The sequence below is a fragment of the Urocampus carinirostris genome, chromosome 13 (genome assembly GCF_059441175.1).
Source record: "Urocampus carinirostris isolate Australia breed hairy pipefish chromosome 13, RoL_Ucar_1.0, whole genome shotgun sequence".
Classification (NCBI taxonomy): Eukaryota; Metazoa; Chordata; class Actinopteri; order Syngnathiformes; family Syngnathidae; genus Urocampus; species Urocampus carinirostris.
In genome coordinates, this window is record NC_142361.1 from 4,921,998 (window position 1) to 4,943,675 (window position 21,678).

At 38.2% G+C, this 21,678-nt stretch overlaps 1 protein-coding gene across 1 annotated transcript in view; it reads right to left on the reverse strand.

The window, feature by feature from the left end:
- Positions 1-1,248: 1,248 nt before the first annotated feature.
- LOC148353546 (uncharacterized) overlaps positions 1,249-21,678 on the reverse strand; it is a 28,095-nt gene continuing 7,665 nt past the window's right edge. The window contains exons 2-7 of the mRNA XM_088352049.1: positions 20,420-20,485; positions 20,232-20,311; positions 20,023-20,155; positions 17,935-18,228; positions 17,756-17,855; positions 1,249-8,874 (exon numbers count right to left, since the gene is read on the reverse strand). Of these exons, the coding sequence (XP_088208175.1) occupies positions 4,626-8,874; positions 17,756-17,855; positions 17,935-18,228; positions 20,023-20,155; positions 20,232-20,311; positions 20,420-20,485 (4,922 nt within the window). The 3' untranslated portion in view covers positions 1,249-4,625. The remainder of the gene's footprint in view (positions 8,875-17,755; positions 17,856-17,934; positions 18,229-20,022; positions 20,156-20,231; positions 20,312-20,419; positions 20,486-21,678) is intronic.

Sequence of the window (21,678 nt, forward strand, 5' to 3'; positions counted from 1 at the left end):
AGCCACTCTGCTGCCGTAGCCCCTTTCCCTACAAATGTACTTAAGTAAAAGTGAAAATTATAGTGATTAAAAAATACTAGTACAAAATTTCCCAAAACTTACTCAAGTAAATATAAATCATTACTACTCGCTGATAATTAGGGTTAAATAAACGGTCAACTACTTGAACAAATAATTTTACTAGAAAATTCACAATGACCAAGCAAGTCCACAGAAACCTTAGCTGCCCTTGGGCACCATGTTGGAGACCCCTGCTCGACAGATATTTTTTACATAGCCTGACTTTTCCCGCAATTGTACCAGTGCGTTCTATTGATCGTTTAGCACTTTAAAAACTGTTTTTCTTTAAACATTGTCATTTCATGTCCTTTTTTTCCACCCCCAGGTCACCAAAGAAGATACTTCCTATTTTTATAACTGTACACAAATGAATTTCGATTACTTAGCATCATGGGGACTCCTTTACATGCACGACTGAGGAGTATACGTTTTGTGGCTACGTAGTGACTGTGCAGTGCTGTACCCATCTTTTGCTGTCAAATAGACATAGTAATGTGTGTCCCACTCTCACACATATAGACACACATACATGAAAAAAAAATCATACAAACACCGTACTATCGTTCCTTCCTGACAGTTCCAATTGCACTCTGGCCTTGTATTGTGTTTGTCGATGTACATTTCCCCATTCAATTTTTATTTAAAATCTGTTTTTTTCTCAATGTAAATTGTGAGTATTGTGATGAAAATAGGTGTCAAAGCAGCTCAAAGGTCAAATTCACGGCTCTCTGAAACAAAACTACCTTTTGCAATTTTGAATGGCTTTAAGTTAATCATGGTTTCTTTCCAAGTTTTGAAGTTGGCCAAGTTTAAAACGTGTTTTTTTTTTAACCTGTTAAATGATTATCATTTAATCCCTTAACATACAATCAAATGTGATTTTTTACCTGACAAACATTAAATATACAATATGGGACACAAGTTGGGTGAATTTGACAGAACTTTACAAAACAAGCCATTTACTGAGGAGTAAACCCCCAAATTTATTAGTAAGTACAGTAGGAACAAGTCTAAATTTCCAAAATAGGTTGATATTTTTTTTCTATCAACGCCCAAAAATAGGGTGTTAATAAACACAATTGGGTCACATTGTACAAAACAACTGGGTCATTTTCATTAAAACAAACCAAACTATTAGGTGATTCTGTTAAAAGCCCTAAATTGTTTTTTGTTTTTTTTTGGGGGGGGGGGGGGGGGGTACAAAAGTGTGATACAAAATGTGCCTTTTTGTTTTAAATACTCATCAAGATTAGGTTGATTTTAAAATACATTTATCCCTTGGACGAATGACCTACCAAGTCAGGTCATGTTTATTTGTATACCCCTTAATCACTAAGAGTCTCAAAGGGCTGCACAGACCACAGGTTATTGCAAACCACAGACTTATACACCACCCCCTGATCTAAAACCTACACGAGGGCAAGGAAAAACTAAAAAAAAAAAACAACATGAGGAAAATGAAGAAACCTTGAGAAGGGACTGCACATGAGCAATAACAAATACACAGATATTGTAAACATAAAATATAGGTTATTCATATGCTATAGAAAAGAAGTGTGTTTTAAGCTTAGATTTAAACATTTCCACTGAGGTTGTAGATCTGCGGATCTCTTCTTGGCTCTTGGGATCACTAGTAGACCAGCATTTAAGAGCGAAGGCTCCGGACCGGGACATAGGGGGAAATTAAATCTGAATGACATGAGGGAGCAAGTCCATGCAGAACCTTAAAATCACATCTTAAGCTAACAGTGAGTCAATGCAGGTTAGCCAAAATCGGGGTAATGTGATCAAACTTTCTTGTCTTAGTTAATAGCCTCGCTGCAGCATTTTGTACCAGCTGAAGGCTCTGGATTTTGGGATACAGGAGAGTAGTGCATTACAGTAATCGAGACAGGAGGAAACAAACGCATGAATTATAATCCCCGCATCAGACTGACACAGCAGTACATAAACTTTTCCATTACTGGAATCAAAAATTTGTGGGGGGAAAAAAGAGAAATACTAATAGCCTCATGACAAAAATGTTTTATGACAAATACCTGGAATGAAAATATTAAAACTTTCTATTCATAAAGATTTTGATAACAACCCATGGGGCTAATTTTGACCACTCATGCATTCAAGCGTTATAATGTGATACATTTTACAACGCAATCTTAAAAAAACATTTTTTATTTTTATTCAGCTTAAACAATTGGTCACGTCCTAATAAACTGGACTAAATTTATTGTTTTTTTTAATTAAAAATCCCTTTTTATTTCTTACCCGATTGTTTGACTTGAATATTTGTATAAATTGGCCATCGAGATGATGCACTGCAATTTGGTGTTAGCGTCAAAACGGCACTGTCTACTTAATGTCAGTGATGAGAAAATTAATTTAAAAGCCTGAACAAAAAATAAGCAGTGTGCATATGGCGAGGCTGTGACTGGTAGGGGCTATGTGTACATAATGTAAATGACAAATAGAGACCCACTGTAAGAAATGTATTCAGTTTTCTCCAGAGTGTGCATAGTGTATTTAGAATTTGTAAAGTTTGCATTCTCCTATCCAATGTCACTAATTAAAATTGTACCGACAATCACAAATCTTACCAACCTCACCTGTTCATTTATGTAAAATACTATGTCAACACCCCCTTGCATGAGAGACCCAAGACATAATACACTTTGGTCCCTTTATTTGTGTATTTTAATATGGCTTGTGTACTTCATAAAAAGGTACGACAAAAGTCTTCTTAACCTTAATTAGGACTTAATTAAATGCCCACTTTCTAGTTTATGCCATTTAGCAAGCTATGCTGTAAAGGCACAGAGATTGACACAAGTGGCAGTTGTCGTTCTCTCTTTCGGTGTTATATTTAAGTAGAATCGTTCATTATGGTCAGACACATATTGTGTCAGTAGTCTTGCAGATCTGTATGTAGATAAATATCAGGCCATCTATCGTATAAACATGTACTCCAATGTAACTTAATGTTGACATGCCTTTCGATGCTCAAAAATTAGACGGCCAGCAACATTGTCATCCAGAGGAATTTAATGTTGAGAATTAAATAGTCACAGTAAAAAAGAAAAAAAAAAAAACGTTTTTCATGCTGCAGATCTCCTTTAAAAAAATAGGTATGCCACAACATAAGTCATCTGTCCTACATGCAGAGGTATTTACATTGCCGTGAAAAAGTATTTGCTCCTTTTTTTTTTGCATATAAAATTCACAAAGGTTTCAAACCATTGTAAATGTCCTTGAACCCATCACTAGTGGGCAACTTCGCTGCCAATTGCACAGTACGCTCATGTTAGCAACCGTACAAAACTGCAGTTTGATAGAGATATCCCCAATAAATGGTCTTTTTACGTTTGAATGATTTTCCCAGGTAAAACTCTACTATATTACATCTCCTTTATACTTTTAAAACTTTTTTCAATACGTGACATTTGACAAAGTTTGGTAATTTCCACCTGTCAAACTTCCGTCAGTCTGTCAGGGTTTGCCCATTATATATGACCGTAGTCACTCTATTAAAATAAAAGCACACTCACATTTGAGGAAAAAAAAGTGCGGATTTTTTTTTTTTTCAGCATTCAAGGATATTTTTTGCTGTAAGACATTAGTTGTCTATTGTGTAGAGATTTGCAATACTGCCCATGGATTTGAATTATGAAAATAATAACAAAAGTTTCTACACTTTTAATGAAAGCAAATAAATTCAGCCATTTTCATGTAAACTCCAGCAACCATATCGGTCAGTTCATCTTGGGATTTTCACAAAGACTACAAAAAATAAATATCACCAGCAGAGGAAAAACATGTTCAAGTTTGTATGTTTGGAGGAGAATTTCTGATAGGCTACAGTGAAGAAGTGACAAATACTTAAATAACAATCATAAGAATGCCAGCATTTACATGTACAGGGGTGAGCAGTATGAATTAAAAATGCTGCAAAAATAGCAAGAGTGCATCAACATGCTTACATTGAGGATGGGGATAAAAAGTTGAATGTGAATTTGGCAGCCTAAATATATGTCCAAGGGTATACAGGTTTCTAAAAAATATATATTTTAACTATTCTCACTGGCTTTGCTGAAAGGTCAAGCAAGTCAGTGATTTCAACGCTATGCGATTAGGATCGATTTAATACTGAGGATGTAGGTTTTAAAAAAGCCTGTTACCTAATTTTACACATAAAGATGACTTGCATTCACTTGTATTTTTCAAGAGCGGACAAGGAGACATTCTTTACCTTACAAAATAAGGCACCTGGTGTCAAGTCAAGTCAAATTTGACTAAAGGACAACATGTGGGAAAGATTTGTCATCAGGATGCCAAGGAGCATTAAAGGGAATTAGGTATTTATCTTTTTTTTTTGCAATCAGAAGCAAGAAGGAAAAAGCTGCAGTTATCCTCAAGCAGAAGCAGCCAGCACATGATCCTGTTTGCATTTGGTGCAGCAAACATGACTTGACTTGTGATGTCTTTGCGTATAAAAATTGCAGACAAACATTGTTCTTTACCAATTAAGATTTTCTTAATGTGTCCAAGGTTAGAGAGGAAACGAGTTTGTTTTATCTTGAACTTCTGACGCGTTTAGGAGTGGTGATGAGCTCCTGCGATCTGGTACGCGAGCACTCGGGGGAGCCATTTCTCTTCCTGGAGACCTCAGTTTTCCCAGCTTGTTCTTTGACTGTCTTGGTCCTCTTTGAGAGAGCTTTATTCTTTCTCTGGGATCGTGTCAGAACATGGTCAGCAACTCTCAGAGGCTTGACATCAACACTCTTCAAGGCGGCCTCTAAAGTGTCTTTGATTTCTTTTCCTTGCGACGAATGGTTTGTCTGAAATTTTGCAGCAGTTACTTTGCACATGGCAACTTTTTCTGCTTCCAATGTTTTTTTGTCTGTTTTGCTGACGACAGAACTCAGTCGCTTGGAACATCTTGTAACCCAACTGGCATCTTGAGCCTTGCTTTCATGCCTCATTGCTCGCTTTTTTGTTATTTTTGCATTTGTTTGTATTTTTGTGGTGTTGATTGGCTTAGCAGCAGGTAAGGGTATTTTGGGTGCCTTCATGGGAGAAGGGATAGCTGACTCTGAAATAGATAATTTTTTGGGAAGGCTTTTCCAGTTGTTGGCTTTTAAGACTCCTTTAGAATGTGCACCATCTTGATAGACCTGCATTTTCTCTCGAATGTTGGAGTACTTTCTTAAAATCCTGGCACTCGCTGGATTTTTTGTCTTTCCAGGAGTTTTTGGTGGTTCCGTTTGGACCAGTTCATTAAAATGTACGTCAGCCTGATCGCAGGCATGCGCAATACTGGGCGGTAGCCCTCCATCTTTGACTTTGGCTGAGAGCGTCTCGTGTTCCAGGGCTTTAGCAATCAGCTTATGACTTTTGGGGTTATTCTTCACTGGAGAGCTGACAGCAAATTTTTTAAGGTGTTTTTTCAAGCGCTCCGCTTGCAAGCTCGGGAAAACGCCATGAGAAGGTCCTGATCCGCCAGAGGAGCTGTGGAAGCATAGCTGCGTTTCAGATGGAAGACGAGTGTTTACCTTCTTAACAATAACAAGGGACTTGGTTTCTGTTGACTCCAAAAACCAGTGGCATATCCTAGGGAGATTGTAGTCTTTCATGAATAGCATTTGCACTGGTGAGCTCTTGTGCTGGTCTAACGACTTCTGCTTGCGTGACCGACGTTTACTTTTCCATATGGCAGCCTGTCTGTCTGCTTTGTTTTTTGATTTTGCTGCCACTTGGCCATCTCTCTCCATTTGCAGCCAGCCTCTCTGCATCTTATTATATTTGAGATTCAAGTTGGAAAGCAGATGACTATTTTCGTATGCGGTCAGTGTTTCTAGGAAAGTGTTTTTCCTTTTGCGCAGCTGGTGTTTAAGAACTGTAACAGGGGGTGCTAATGACACAGTCGATAACAAAGGGGCCTTCATTTGAGTTTCAATGATTACCTCTGGAGATGTCTGAGCCAGCAACGCCAATTCAGTGTTCTTTCGGGATGAAGAAAATAAAGTGGCGGAGTGTGAAGACAACATCTGTGATCGCAAAGAATGCTTCTTGTCTGGTAGAGACTGAGGGGTAGGTTGAGGTGATTGTTCATCTTTACTACTTTTACTCTTCTGAGGGAATCTTGGGGGTTTTTCAACTCTACAAGGTGAACTTCTAGAACAGTCAACAGTCAACAGTTCATTTGCTGTCTGTGTCATGGTCTCCATGCCATCATCACATTTTACCCCTATTTTGTGTGTTACCGTTTCTGGTGTATGGCAAACCTGATCCACCACTGGACTGGTTGACGATACAACCTGCTGGTCATCACTTTTACTCACCTTTTCATCCATCTTAGGAGATCTTACTTTTTTTTTGACCAACAAACTGTCGGATTTGTTTTTTGCTCGAGTACGTTGGACGTTTAACAACCCTTGTGTCTTTTGGACATGGCTTGTACGGGACAGTTCAGGGATTTTAGATTGCGATGACTTTCCCGAAAGAGAAAAAGGAGAGAGATTTGAAGCAGTCGGGGGAGAACTAGGTTTTGGAGGCGAAGTAGATTGGAGTGCATTTAAAGAAGGCGCAAATGCAAGAGTTTCATCTGACTTTAGAACAGCCGATCGCAGTTGTCGTTCAGTTTTCTTTGGTTCATCTAGCTGAAAAATTCTGTGCTGCCGGTTTGGTTTGGATTTGTCCGAGATGTCAATTGTTTGGCTTTCTGGTGCTTCATACTCACTGGATTCGGTTTCAAGGACATTTGTCACAATCTTGTTCGATCCATGCGAGTCGTCCGGCTTTGGTATTTTGTGAATTTGCTTCACTGGGCCTTTAATTAGCCAGGTTCCAACAGCGCTTGATCTACGACGCAGACTTCTGTCAGAAGCTGATATGGGTCTCCCATTAACATAGCCCACAATGTCAGTCTTGGTTTGCCGTAACCTCTTTGGCAGAGAAATAACCATGCCTTTTTTTCTACGCCAAGGAGGCAATTCCTTCGCAAGGGTGTCAAGAGTCTTTGAAGAAATATCGTATTCATCATCTTGTTCCTCTAATGCTGCCAAAGGTACAACATTTTTACCAGAATCTTTAGGACTCTGCAGTTCACTTGTTGCTTTGTCATCAGCAGAACCGGAGTCGTTGGAATTTGCGTTTCTACCGTTTTCAGACAGTATATCATGTTGTTGCTCTCGGGGTCTCTCAATGTCAGTTCCCCTTTCGGTCTCTTGTTTCTCAGCCTGATTTATGGGTGATGGTGTGTTGATACAAGGAGGAACAACCTCATTGCTCTGCCCTTTATCACCTAAAGTTTGAGATTCGAATGTCTCCAAGTTTATTGACTGTTCCTCAGCCATTTGTGACAGGGGTTCACCAGTAAATTCATTCTTTTCCAGTTCAGTGGCAATCTCCTTTTCTTCTTCAAATGAATGATGGGCTGCATTATGCTTACTTTCACTCATTTTCTTGCCATTAGATAGTGCGGCTTGTTTTGCCAGAGGTGGGTCATCATCTGTGCAGATATTTGTTCTGCTGTTTTTTTGTGTGCTTTCTGTAACATAATTAACTTTGGGTGAGTGGGATTCAAAGTTGCTCTGAGCCAGATCTATTTGACTAGATTTGACTAATAATGACATCTCGACATCACTGTCTGCCACTTGGACCGTATCAACAGTCCCTGGTACTTTCTGCTCATCAAAATGTTCCGAGTATGTTCCTTTACTTATGGTCTCTGTACATTCGCCTTCAAACGGGCTATCTGAGGGAGGTACGCCTTCAGGAATAGAGAGGATTTGTTTTGGGTTAACCAACGTAACCAAGTCTGGCATTGAATTAAGACAGGTACCCATACCTGCTAATGTGCGGACAGTTTTTAACTCCCAAATTTCATCTGCATACAAATGGCCCCTAGTGCTTTTTCTGGCATTGCGGCGGGAATTCATGTCATGATTAGCTTTGAAACACTCAGTGATAGGTTTGTTAATATAAACAATGTCACAGTACCCAAGATCAGGATCGATTGTCTGATAAAGACCATGTGAAGTGCGTTCATGAGACTGCCTGATGGTCTTTCTGGCAGTTCGTGGCAAAATTATGCTATCGGCCACAGCTTCAGTAAACCGTTGGGTTGGTAAACTCTCAGCTTGCCACACCACTTTGTTCTGCTTTAAGTGGTGGATTTGGCTTGGATGACATGGTCTATTCAGAGATGAGGTGAGTCCAGCACTAATAAGGTCTTTTCCATTCACCAAATTTGAGTGACTTTGTTCGTCTTCCAGTGACTCAGAGTCAGGTGTAATTGAGGTTGTCAGCATGCAAGATAACTTCTTCCCAACAGTGATACTATTGCTTTTCATAATTTTCATCTTAAGAAGATGATTATCAGTATGACTGTTGTTCCCAGATTGAGTGAGGGTATAAGCCTGGTTACTATGGAGATCCAATATTGGGCTGGCAGCTGATTCTGCAGTTTCTGTTGTTGATGGAACTACCTTATTTGGAGCTTTTTCTGTGTCACTATTGGTTTGGATAGAACAAGACATGTCCAAAACTTCCAATTCCGGTGTGGACTTTTGAAGAAGCTCCAACTCCAAACAAGACTTCTCAGGGAGGGCAGCGCCAGAATTTGAAGTGGAACACGTTACTCTCTTGATGCCAGGGTCAACATTTTGCTGTGTCTTAGAAGCTTGGCCCTTCTGCAAGAAACCCAAGGCGTCAACAATCGTTCTTTGATGGCGGTGGCACAATTTTGAAGTGAACTGTTCCAGCGATGAGGTAGAATTGGGCCTTTGTCTCTTTGCTATGTGCAGATCCTGACCAGCACTGTGGGGGTAAAGATAGGAAAGAAATATAAGGTTACAAAACAGTTTTTTTGTTTTTATTACTGCTAATTTCCGGGATACTGGTGCAATCAGAAAGTAGATTGAACAAAAAAATAGTCTTTAAAAATGTTCAAATTTGCATATTTATTAGAAGAATAAGTATTTTTTTTCAAAGGCAGTTTAAATCCAGTGAACTCGACCCATTTTGTAATCGTAAAGACATTGATTTTTTTTCTTTGCCACTAGTCACATTGAGAAAATCATACACAAGCACAAGACATATAATTTAAAACAAGTAACACATTCTACCACTTAAAAGAGCAAAAACATCAGGGCGAACGTAGCATGCATTGTGTATTTTTCTTTGTGCAAATAAAATGACAAATGCTGTTAAATTTAAAAAATGAAAAATTAATGGATAAATAACATGGATGACAAGGATTAAAATTAAATGTAAAATGTGGCACAACTTATAAATATTTCTCTAAAATTGAGTCAAGCGAGGTAGTTTTGAGAACACAAGTATTTGACAGCGTCGTGTAATATTTTTATTAGATTTGTACTTGGATGTTTATATTATTTGGGAGGTTGCTATTTGAGGTAAAAGGCTAGTTGTTGGTCTAGCAAGAAAAACAAAGCAAAGAAATGAACTCCTGAGACACAAGCAAAATCGGATGTTGAAATTTCTTTTGAAGAGTTAATCTAAATGTGCAACCTTTGTATACTTTCTGGCATTTAGCTTAAACATTAGACAGAAGTTTTTTCTTTCATTTAAAAATACAAGGCCAAAATACAAAATGGGTAACAGTTGGAGTCATTTCCAAAGTGCATGATTGTTGGTACCATCCTAATTAAACCTTTTAGTCTAACAACAAAACACTATCCAAAACCATTATTCAGTACCAATAACCATCATCTCCCACCCGTAACTGTGACAATGGGAACATTTACAGCCCAGGAACTGTTGAAAAAAATGAATATGAAAAGATGTATTTTATTCTACATTATTATCTCCAACACATAATATTTGTTAATGTTAGAGGAAAAGTTAAGAATGCTTAATGAATGCAAAATAATTTGAATCCCTGCTGGCAAAACCCAAAAAGTAAAGAGTACCTGATCTGAAGGGGTTCATCCCTGAGGTTTTTTTCTCTTCCAACTTCAATACAGTAAAGCAATACAGATAAGACACTCATGCCTTTACGTAAAGGACACCATCTTTCAAATTAGCCACTACAGTATAAAATGCTGACAACATAAATCACTTCCATGACATTTCAATTTACTTTAACTTGTGTCTGTAAAATAATATGAATATAAATACTTTGAATATTAAAGACTATGAAAAAGATTTGTATCCTGAGTGACCCATTGCACAGTTTTAAGGCTCACTATTGCAACACGCTGTGTACCAGAAAATAAAACAACATATATAACAGTAGTATTTCAAAAGATCATACCTTAATATATATCTAACTTCTAAATAAAGCTCAATCATGCAAAGTAAAATGTTGGAGTCCTCTGCACTATCCATTAAATAACATAGATGCGCGTTTCCATGAATGGATATTTACAGGGGTCAATTGTGTATCGCTGAGAAAAATCCAACATTTTTCATTCATTTGGTTGCACATGCAAAACTTGAAATACAATTGTTTTTAATATGCATAACATAGGTTTCTTTGAGCCTTGCAAAAAATAAGTTGTAATCTGAAAAGCTCAGCCTCAGGTGAGTCATTTAAATCCCAGAAGGCTTTTACTGGCACTGAAATGCTATGACAGTTATGGTACATTGTGAAAATATTAGAATGTAGGGCAATGTTTTTTGTCTAGTCAGTCAGTCATCCTGAATGATTGCCCACTTGAGGTGGCATAAGAGGATAAAACTGTATACTGAAGCTTAAGTATGACTGAGGTTAAGAGTACAGTATGCAAAACCCACAGTGGATGCACTGTAAAGACGAGTCTTGCAACCCAGCCTGAAGTGAACCTGAGGGTTTGTGAAGGCATTGAGAATAAAACAATTACCATTCATGAATATAGCACAGCGAAAGCAAAAGATCAAGATGTGCTTGAACCTGAAAATCCTGAAAGGAGCTTGACTACTAAAAAGTGGACCTGCATTAGTTACCAACTTTAGACATTATACTGCAAAACGATCACATACTTAAAGTACGTTACAGGTGGTGTTTGATCATAACCTTTTTCCACGGTTTTACCAATGTGTAAAAAATGCACCAAGAAAACTAGCAGTCATATAAAAATACCAACAACAATATACCTTTGCATTTACATCTTTCTACAAGGCCTACTAAGTGAACAGGTAAATCAGAGTGTCAAAAAAGTAGTGATGGTAAACTTTGAGAGACACCATTTGTGAGTTTTACAATTTTCTTCTGAATGGATTACTCACAATACAGGACTGTCTCAGAAAATGTGAGTACGTTGATAAAGGTCTTTATTTTCCGTAATGCAAATCAAAAACAAATTTATGGCGAATACTCTGAACAATATTAGAATACAGTGGTACCTCTACTTATGAGTTTAATTTGTCACAGGATCATTGTGTAATGAGTGAATTTTCCTGAAATGCAATTAGAAACTAAATGGTCCACTCCTGTGCTCCCAAAAGCATACAAGTGAATCCCATATAGCTATATAACACTTCTTCCTGTTCTATAGAAAAAAATTACACTTAAACAATTACAGTAATAAGGTAAATAATATTTTTAAGCTTAAGACACGTTTATTATGAATGCCATAACGAATGTGTGCGCGTGCTAAGGAGAAAGGGGTGGGGGTTCTGCGAAGGGGAGTCACGGAGATCACATACTTGTCAACTTATACATTTTCCCCGTATTTTATACGTGTTTTTGATCATATCACAGAGTAGGTCGAATAACATTTTTATCAGAGTATTGTTTTTGTTTTTTTAAAAAGACCGATCCAGTCTTGCCCATTCTGGCTGTAATCCAGATCTTCTCAGTCAATGGAAGCAGACAACAATGCCATTGTATATTGCTAATATTGTTACGGTATTCTACATAGCTATGAGTAGGTCCTGCATTGTGTTTGTAAGGTTTACTAAGGAAGACTTGCACTCATTAATAGGGGGAGCAGTTGGCGAAAATTGAAGTATGAGATCGAGAGACTGTTGATACGTAAGCACTTATTGTACGCTTAATAAAAGTTACTGTAACTACAAATGCAAATACAAACAAAAAATGAACAGCCCAATTTTTTTTGCCTATACTGTAGTAGCATGCAGAAACTGGACAAGCTGACGCTGGCTGTAAGTGGTCACGATGGTGAGAGTCTCTAACAGAACCTCTGGGACTGCTTGTAAACTTGATTTCCCTACATTTAGCAAGTAGGATTTTTATTTTTAAAAACTCGTTAACTGTAAGGCAGGAGTCAGGAGCGTATTGCTCGTGAGCCAGTTATAGTTTTTTTTAACGGGTGCATCTGGCAGGGCGACATTAGGGCACGCCAAACTTGTCCAGATGGTTCTAATTTAGTATATGCAAGGAGACACAGACGACTGGTTCAGTCTAAAATCAATCGGGCAGAGTCCCAACTAAAGTTTACTGACAGTGTGTTAACACAAACAGAACCCATTTAACCTGTACATCTCTAAGGAATCCCTGTTGAGACACATTATGATGAAAACCCACAGAACAAACTGTAAACATCAAAAATGCCAGCCAAGCACCTGGAGCAGTTTGATTGAGTAAGAGGATCTCTGTACACAAATTGCACTCCCCTTGCTCGCATTATTTTTTCCTAAACTATATGCCCTACCTCTCAACTTGCACGCACACACGCATGCAGACAGCACTTTAATTTTGATTTTCTATTGCTTTCGTGGCTCTTTGAGTCAAAAAGGTAATCTGAAATATTAAAATAGCAAGATTGCAATATTTTAGTTTATTGTTATGTGATAATTCCAGAATGGATGAAATTTGTTTTTATTTGATTTCATTACAGAAAAAAAACTATTTTTTTCTGAAATAGTCATGTTAAGGAGCTGGATCAATTTAAAATTGCGAGTTTATAATGTAAACACTTGTAAATTTATGTAGTGAATTAAAACGATGCAATATTAAAATAAATGGTTGGCCAAATATGAAAGGCCCGATACAAGAAGTTATTCATTTCACAGATAACCAATTTAGGCTTAGTTAAAAACATAGTTGCAATGTGCCCTATGTCAGGTACTTTGTACATTTGGAGGGTTATTATTATTTTCATTATAATTAATCTGAGGTTAGGCTTCCATTATGCAAATCACTCCCATTATCGGTGGAAGATCTCTATCTTTCCTCAGAGATGTGCTGCAGCTTCTCTATCTTTGGAAAAGTTATTCTGTAGATCCAGTGGGCCGAGCAGCTGCATTTTTTTTGGGGGGAAGATGTTTCAAAGTGCCCAAGCGCTCCTTAATCTTGTACTCCAGAGTGCTGTGGGGAATGCCGTAGATGGACTGAGCTTTGGAGACGCTCATTTTCCCACCCATAACCACCACGATGGCCTCTTCCAATAGCTCCTTGTTGTATTGGCGGTAGCGGCCACGCTTCTTCCTTGGTGGTTTGTTTGTAAAGTCTGCTTCAGAATCGACAGAGCAGTTTTGGCGTTCTGCGTTGTGGGGCCAGAAACCGTTGCTGGTCTTTTTGCGGTTCTGCAGAGGCAGATTGGAATGAAGATTCTTTTCCAAACTGGTCTTTAAATGTGAACCCGAATTTTCAAAAAGCAGAGAATCCCACCCAGAGTCTGTCCCTGCGGTCAAAACTCGCACCTGTGGAATCTTGAGGTCAGAGTTGGAATAGTAAAGTGAGGTGTTGAGGTCTTTGCAGGCATCATGGTGACTTGCTTTACCATGGGATAGAGAGTTAGAAAGGAGGCTGGTGGCTTCCAAAAACTTGGGAATGTCTTTAAGTTGCTCAGGCGCTTCACTACTACTTGTTAGCTTGAAAAGCGCCCCAAAACGAGATTTGGAATTCCAAGGAGCCGTCCCATTTCTGCTGTTATGGCTGAGTAGTGATTCAGGGCCGCTTTCGAGACCAACCTCCTCTTTGATGAGCAGAGAGTATGTGAGAGTGGAGGAGGGCTTATAACGGATGGAGTGGCCCGAATTTTCTCTCCTTGTCTCATCCTGTCGGTTCACGCTCAAGGATCGCCTGATTGGATGGAAGGAAATTGGGTGTAAGCAGAGCTTGCACAGAGCCTCTCTTTCGCTTTGCTAAAGGAGGATGAGTTGGGGAGGGGAGGATGTTGGCCACTCCTTTATTGTATGACCTTGCTTTGGTAACATCACTCTTGCTTTATTAGAGTGGATGTTTTGGTGGTGATAAGAACAGCTCAAATCTGACACTGATTTGATTACAAAAACTACAGCAACAAATAAAAAACACAAATGGAAAACAATGGGTGAAATTGTAAAAAACACACAACCAAAAGGAGAAAAGAGAAGTACAATCAAAAACAAGAGATTGGCGTGTAGTAATTGTGATTGCTGTGAGACAGTTTGGCACACTAATAATTAAGACAAGGTGAGAATTGCATGGGCAGTTTTTGACATTGGTGTGTGACGTTACCACAGAACAAGCAAAGCAATAAAAGAGTAAGCCAGCAAAGGGTGATGGTTGTGTAGAAATTAAACCTTTATCAGTTTAAGGCGACTATAATGAGGCACAGAGAACTCCATTACAACCAATTTCATCATAAGATTTTAATAAAGTCAGGATTTTAAAACATCTGGATGACAGAAATATAATTCCTTATTCCAATAGTCAAAAAAAGTGATGTAAGTGAAAAATACTGTCAAGGAAATTACTGTTTTAAAATAACTTTTCAAGACTACCTGTTTGGTCATATGACGTCACAGTAAATTCATGAAAAATGTTTTAATGTATTCAGAATAAATTATTTCCATATACATTTTGTGTGTGAAAAGGTAATGGAAAATAGACGGCCATTTATATAGGGCTGTAGAGCAAACACATTAGCTTTGAGGGTTCTGGTGATGTTGTCCTGATAAAAAGAAAAGTACCTGCAGCATTTGTGGAGGCCAATTGGTTTGTCGAGGCCTTTCTACTGGAAGTATTATGTTAAGGCTGTTGGCAGCAGAGATTCTGCTTGACACAAATGATTAAGTGATTGTTGATAAGTACTACACAATTAATGTGTGCAGCCTATGTTGCCAACATAACAGAGGTACAGGAAGTGTTTTTGTTTTCACAGCCTAATAAAACCTTTTCACCATGTGATTTCTTCTTAATCTCTGAATAGAATTCATAAACTGTCAACCAGGTGTCGGGGTCTTTTTGACCCAAGGAGCCATAGAAGCCAATTATATATATATATGTATATATATATATATATATATTACACATTTATATACACATATACATACATACAGTTGTGGTCAAAAGTTTACATACACTTATGAAGAACAATGTCATGGCTCTCTGGAGTTTGCAGTTAATTCTGCAACTCTGATAGACGAGCCCTGTTTAAATGGCTTCAGAGAAGTCACCAGCTGTAGTCACTCATAATCACTCATAGTAAAGGCCACACGATGAATCTCATTTCACAAAACTTTCTAAGTCACCAAAGTTTCTAACTCGTGTTGCTGTATGTATATTCTAGACCCAGCAGGTTTCATCACGTTTTCTGTTGACCCATAATAAAGTCATAATAGAACCAAACCTCATGAATGTTTTTTTGTGACAAAAAACTATCTGGTCCAATCACTTCATCAGAGAAAAATCAGAGTGGTAGAAATAACTGGAAACTCAAGAGAGCCTTGACATCATGTTCTTTTCAAGTGTATGTAAACCTTCAACCAAAACTCTCTATATTAAAAAAAATGTTTGAGAGAGCCACACCATATATTTTAAGACAAAATTCAACAAAACTGCCAAACCCGCTCTCCAGACAAAGGCTAATTTAATTCTTCAGCACACTATTTCACTGTGTGATGTTTCATAATTTAAAAAAATCCAAGAAAGAATAATAATGCCAGAGCCTGTGTCCCATATCAATATACAGTGGAACCTTGGTTTTCGAACGCCTCTCAGTTCGAACAAATCGGTGTCCGACCAAAAATTTCGAGAAAATCTTGCTTTGCTGTTCGGTCAAAAAAATTGGAGTTCGAACGCCGGTAATACATGAGTGCGTACGCTAGGGTGCGATGCTGAGCGGCGTACGGATGTTTTAGCCCCTTATTATGCCTCCGAAGAAAGTCAGTGCAAGCGGCAAAGTTGCTACAGGTGAAAAAAGAAAAGTAGTGCGTACAACTATTGCATTTAAGAAAGAAATAATAGCCAAATATGAAGAAGGTGTGCGAGCGCCTTCTGCTGACCACCACAAAGGTAAAAAATCCTATTCATAAGATGACAATAACGCGAACGTACGATTAGCCTGGGTTAGCTTTAAGTTTACGTTAAACATTGAGGGTGTTTGAACGGAGCTCAACATTGAGGGTGTTGGAACGGAGCCCCCTTTCCAATGAACCGCTCACCACTTGTTGTGGAGACCCGGGTGCTAAATGACTTGTAAACGACCTGATTTTTTTATTTTTACACGTTCATGTTAGGGGAATCTTTAGTACGGAAGATTACGATAACGCGAACGTACGATTAGCCTGGGTTAACTTTATGTTTACGTTAAACATTCAAGGTAAACATTCAGGGTGTTGGAACGGATTAAAACAATTTACATTATTTTTAATGGGAAAAATGATTTCGGTGATCGAACAAATCGGTTTTCGAACAGGGTTCTGGAACGGATTATGGTCGAGAACCGAGGTTCCACTGTAAATATACCACTTAAAATTTATCTCCCTCCCAGTTATTTAAAAGTGTTGAAGCTCAGTGCAGACAGCGCTGGGCAAGGAGAAGGAGTGTGCGTGATGTGTGTATAGCTCCGCCCATTCTACTGCTCACCCAAATCAAAATGCTCTGGGTGCTTTTCTAAAGCTTATGGGTATTTAAAGCTTGTCCTGTTACTTTATCATAAAGTGTCTTAACAGTGGACATAGATTGTTTAATAAGCTTCAAAATAAAGAATTACTTAGCGATTTACTGCCAAAACAGGGTCATTTGGTTTGACACCTTGACTGTGTAGTTAAAATTGTGTCCTATCTATACTGGACCAAACCCAATGAGCAGTCAGGATTGTCTCGGCTTCACAAATGCGATAATCCACTCTGCATGCAACATTACTTCAAGAAATTCTGCAGTTTATATTTTATCTCTGAGCCATGAGCTCATGAAAAGAGCCATTGGTTTCCCACCCCAGCTGTAAAACTTTTAAGGACTAGTTGACTAGTTGGATGTTTTCCATTGTTAAAGGCAATAATGAACGTAGGTATGAAAGTAATGTTAAATAACTAAAATAACAACAAACTGCCATACACAAACGAGGTCAAAACAATGAAGCATTTTCCAAAAAATTACTACGATTTCAGGAAATATGTATTCAGACTGAAATTTGATTATCCAGTATTCTAGTTATGTAAAGCCATGGTTTGGTCACGTAAGCACACAGAAAACTGATAACAATCTTCATCAGCTTTAAATGGTTTGGTTAGTCCTTTTATTTTCCAATTTCGCATGCATTGACACGAGCAGTTTGCCGGCACCCGGCTTATTTTTGGTGCTGCAAAAAACTGTGGACTTGTAGTTTATTTAGATTACCTATAACAATGACAATGTGGTACAGATGAATGGCAATGTTATTTAAGAATACATGAAACTTTTTAGATAGATTTTTTTTTTTTGCATGAAGATGTCTGTCCTCTCATTTGTGCTGTTTTAGGCAAGTCATATTACTCAAACTTTTCTTTTTGACCAAAGAACAAAAGAGTGTTGAAGATATCTTACCCTTTAATGTTGGACAATTTAGGAGCAAGGCATGGACTGGGGACAGGCAGGTTGCTGCAGATATTGTGATTCTTTTTGATGGAAAGGTCAAGAACTCCGTCTGTTAAATGTTAAACACAGCGTAGTTGATAAAAAATTAGCATGCAGAAGGATCACACCACCTCCTACTGTTTGGTTACCTTGATCACTGGGCTGAGGTAAGGCTTTTTTGACTGTGAGGTCGAGAGGTGCCTCCTGGTCAGCCATGAGGAGCTTGCTGAACACGGGGTTGTGGCTTTGTGCAGGCCCCGCCACAAGGGTCTTGGGGCAGGCTGGGGTCAGCAGGCTTTGGTTGCAGCTTACCTGGGGAGCTGAGCAACTATCCTGAGGAGAGCTAGTTTTTGAGGTATATTCAGCAGCAAACTGCCGGATCATTTTCTGGAGGATCTTTCGAGCCACTACTGGGATGTCTGGGTCAGAAAAACTTGGTACATCTGAAATTTGAAATGCGACAAAACAGATTTCGTTTAGTTGACCTCATTTTGGCACCCGTATGCCACACTCATTACAACTACAGAATGGACAAGGACAAGGTATCTGTACAGTAATAGCAGCAAATAGATAACACTATAAGATTATCAGATTATTTTGCCAAAGATAAAAAAATGAGAATGTCAAATGATGAAAGCGGTTGGTGCAAAATTTGTAACTCTCCCGCTCACGTCTTTATCTTTCATTTTCTAAATGAAGGGATAAATGAATGAATTAGGAGTACATTATAATAAGGGCAAGTATATGAGTTTCACACTAGGGCTGCACAATTTTGGAAAAATACTATTCGCGGTTTTTCAGACTGGTATTGCGATGCGATTTTCGATTTTTAAAAAAAAGTGCATTCTCTGGGTCATTTCAGATCACACATATGCCCTCTTTTGCTTTGTTCGGGTTACCGTCTGCCAAAAAGGCTCACTCGTGGATGTGTGCCTTCTAACACGCATTCTTTGCCTCATCTTGATTGGCCAGTGCTGCTATAACTTGCCTCTGATTGGCTGGCGCTGTTATAACCCAGATTGTGACACTTCTGGTTGGCCAAACGCTCAATCACTCAAACAAAGCGGAACTATAAATCCTTGAAAAACTGCAGAGTCTTGGAATTGCGCACTCGTACTACGTTACAGCCCTATTTCATAGTCTCACCTGCAACACAAAGTTAACTTTTAAGTGATATTCTCAGAGTAAAATCATTGCTCTTGGAGCTGAGGGTTTTCTCAAGTGTATTTATGGACGTAAACTCACTTCTACTCTATAGCATATGAATAACCTACTCTTCTCGTCGGCTCCAGAGCAGGGGAATGTATAATAATATTCTGAAAAATAGTCTGTGTAATAAAGTAATAATCTGTGAAGCCCTTTGAGACTCTTCGTGATTTAGGGCTATACAAATAAAAATGACTTGACTTGACTTGACATGTGATGGGCTGTAAGTTTAATACAGTGGAACCTCGGTTCTCGACCATAATCCGTTCCAGAACCCTGTTCGAAAACCGATTTGTTCAATCACCGTAATCGTTTTACCCATTAAAAGTAATGTAAAATTGTTTTAATCCGTTCCAACACCCTGAATGTTTATCATGAACGTAAACATGAAGCTAACCCAGGCTAATCGTACGTTCGCGTTAGCGTAATCTTCCGTACGAAAGATTACTTTAACATGAACGTGTAAAAATTTAAAAAAGGATAAAGAAAATAATTATGAATAGGATTTCTTACCTTTGTGGTGGATGGTGGGGAGAGAAAAATCATCAAAAGTTTTTCAACCTCTTCCAAAACTTGCGGCAGTTGCTTGCTTATAGCGCTAACTTCCTTAGCTGCATCACTCGATTTCACAGCATCCTTATTCTTAAGTATCGTACTGATCGTAGATTTAGCCATGCTTTATTCACTAGCAAGATAAGACACTCGCACACCTCCTTCATATTTAGCTATTATGTCTTTCTTAAAGGCAATAGTTGTACTAACAACTTGTCTTTTTTCACCTGTCTTGCTTGCACCAACCCTCTTCGGAGGCATAATTAGGGGCTAAAACACCCGTACGCCGCTCAGCATCGCACCCTAGCGTACCGGCGTTCCAACTTTGAATTTTTAACCGAACAGCGAAGCAAGAATTTCTCTAAATTTTTGGTCGAACACCGATTTGTTCGAACTGAGAGGCGTTCGAAAACCGAGGTTCCACTGTATATACACGTGTAAAATTATACATTTGCTCATTCCATTTACTAATCACTCACCTATACTACAGAAGACTGCATTGAGAAATTCATCAGCTTTCTTCTCTAAATTGCAAATGGCGGTCTGATCTTTCACCACGAGAGGTTTGAGTAAATCTCGGCATTCCTCAGTATTTAAGCCAATTAAGTATTCCTGGGAAGAGCAGGACACACATTTATGTTACATGGTTCTTGTGATATCAAATGTGCATAGGAAACTACACTCTTACCTTAACTGTATCTTTTGTACAACAACAGAACAAACATTTTTTATCAAATGGCCAATCTGACGGTTTCATGGGCTTCAAGTCTAGCATCACAATAAAGGCAAACAATTAGAATCTGTTCACAAAGAGTTATAAAATAGAATCTATAGAGTATTTATATTGTTGAACAAAAATAATTGATAGATACTCACCCTTAAACAGTTGTAGCTCTTCAACCAGCTCTGTGCCAAACAGACCTTCAAGAATGGTCTCAAAACCTGAAGGAAAACATGCCATTTGTTAAAGAATTATATTAATGAATAATACATTTTGTTTCCTCTAAAAAGGAGAATATTCCCAAAAGAAAAGAATTAAGTAAAAAAAGAAAAAGAAGAAAAAAAGAGATATCCTTCTACCGTGCCTAATTTTGACAACATCCGTGTGCAAGCCCCACCTAGATGTGGTTAAAACAAATATCAGCTTTCAATTCGGGCTTTTTTTTCCTTCAACATTAACATTTCCCTTATCCTCCTGTTGCCTGGCAACCAAAGCAACTATAGAGTCAGAAAGCGAGTGAATACCTTTACACCAAAAAAAAGACTGTCCATTAAAAAGATCACAACATTATTTGCAATCTTGTGAAGTGTCCATCGGGTGATTCACAGCCTCTTCAGAAGCAACGAAAGCATCAAAAATGTGAAAGAGGGATACTGCACAATCAGTTGCATACATTTTTTGTTACAGTAAACAAACATACATATTACATACCGTATGCAATAAATTATTACTGCAGCAGGGCTAACATAATTAATTTTAAAACTATGAAATGTACCCTACGAAGAGCTAAAAATATTGTGGTATGCATTATACTAAACGGTTTTTAAGGGTGCAATGAAGACAAATTTGCTGATAAAGAAAAAGTGAAATATCAGCTAAAAAAAAAAATCATAAATAAGGGTTAAAACAAGGTGTGAGTGGAGTTCTTTTGTAAAAATGTCACAAAAAACGCCAACGAATGGTTTATGGATGCATTTCCCAAAAGCGCAGTGGGCTCGTGTGAGAGAAATTCACTCCTACCAAACACCCAATCAAATTGTTCTGTGAGCTTAGCTAGTGTTTTAGGGTGATTACAAGTTATTCAATGGGCCTTAATTAAAAAGCGTCTCAACAGTGAACATACCATATTTAAATAGGCTTCTATTTAAAGGATTCTTCAGTGATCTACTACCTGTTCTGTTGGTGTGACACCTTGACTGTAAACTATAGGCAACACTGTGCCCTTTATATAGTGTTGCTTTGGATGTGCACGCAACATTCTCAACTGAGTGAATCAGAACACCTAATGCTACAAAGGAAATGTGCAGAGGTAGCAATTTATCATCAGTATGAGCAATAATAAAAAATAATAAATAGCCATTTATGTCTCGTGAGCCATACACAATTTAAATAACAGGCAATGCCGCTTAAATGC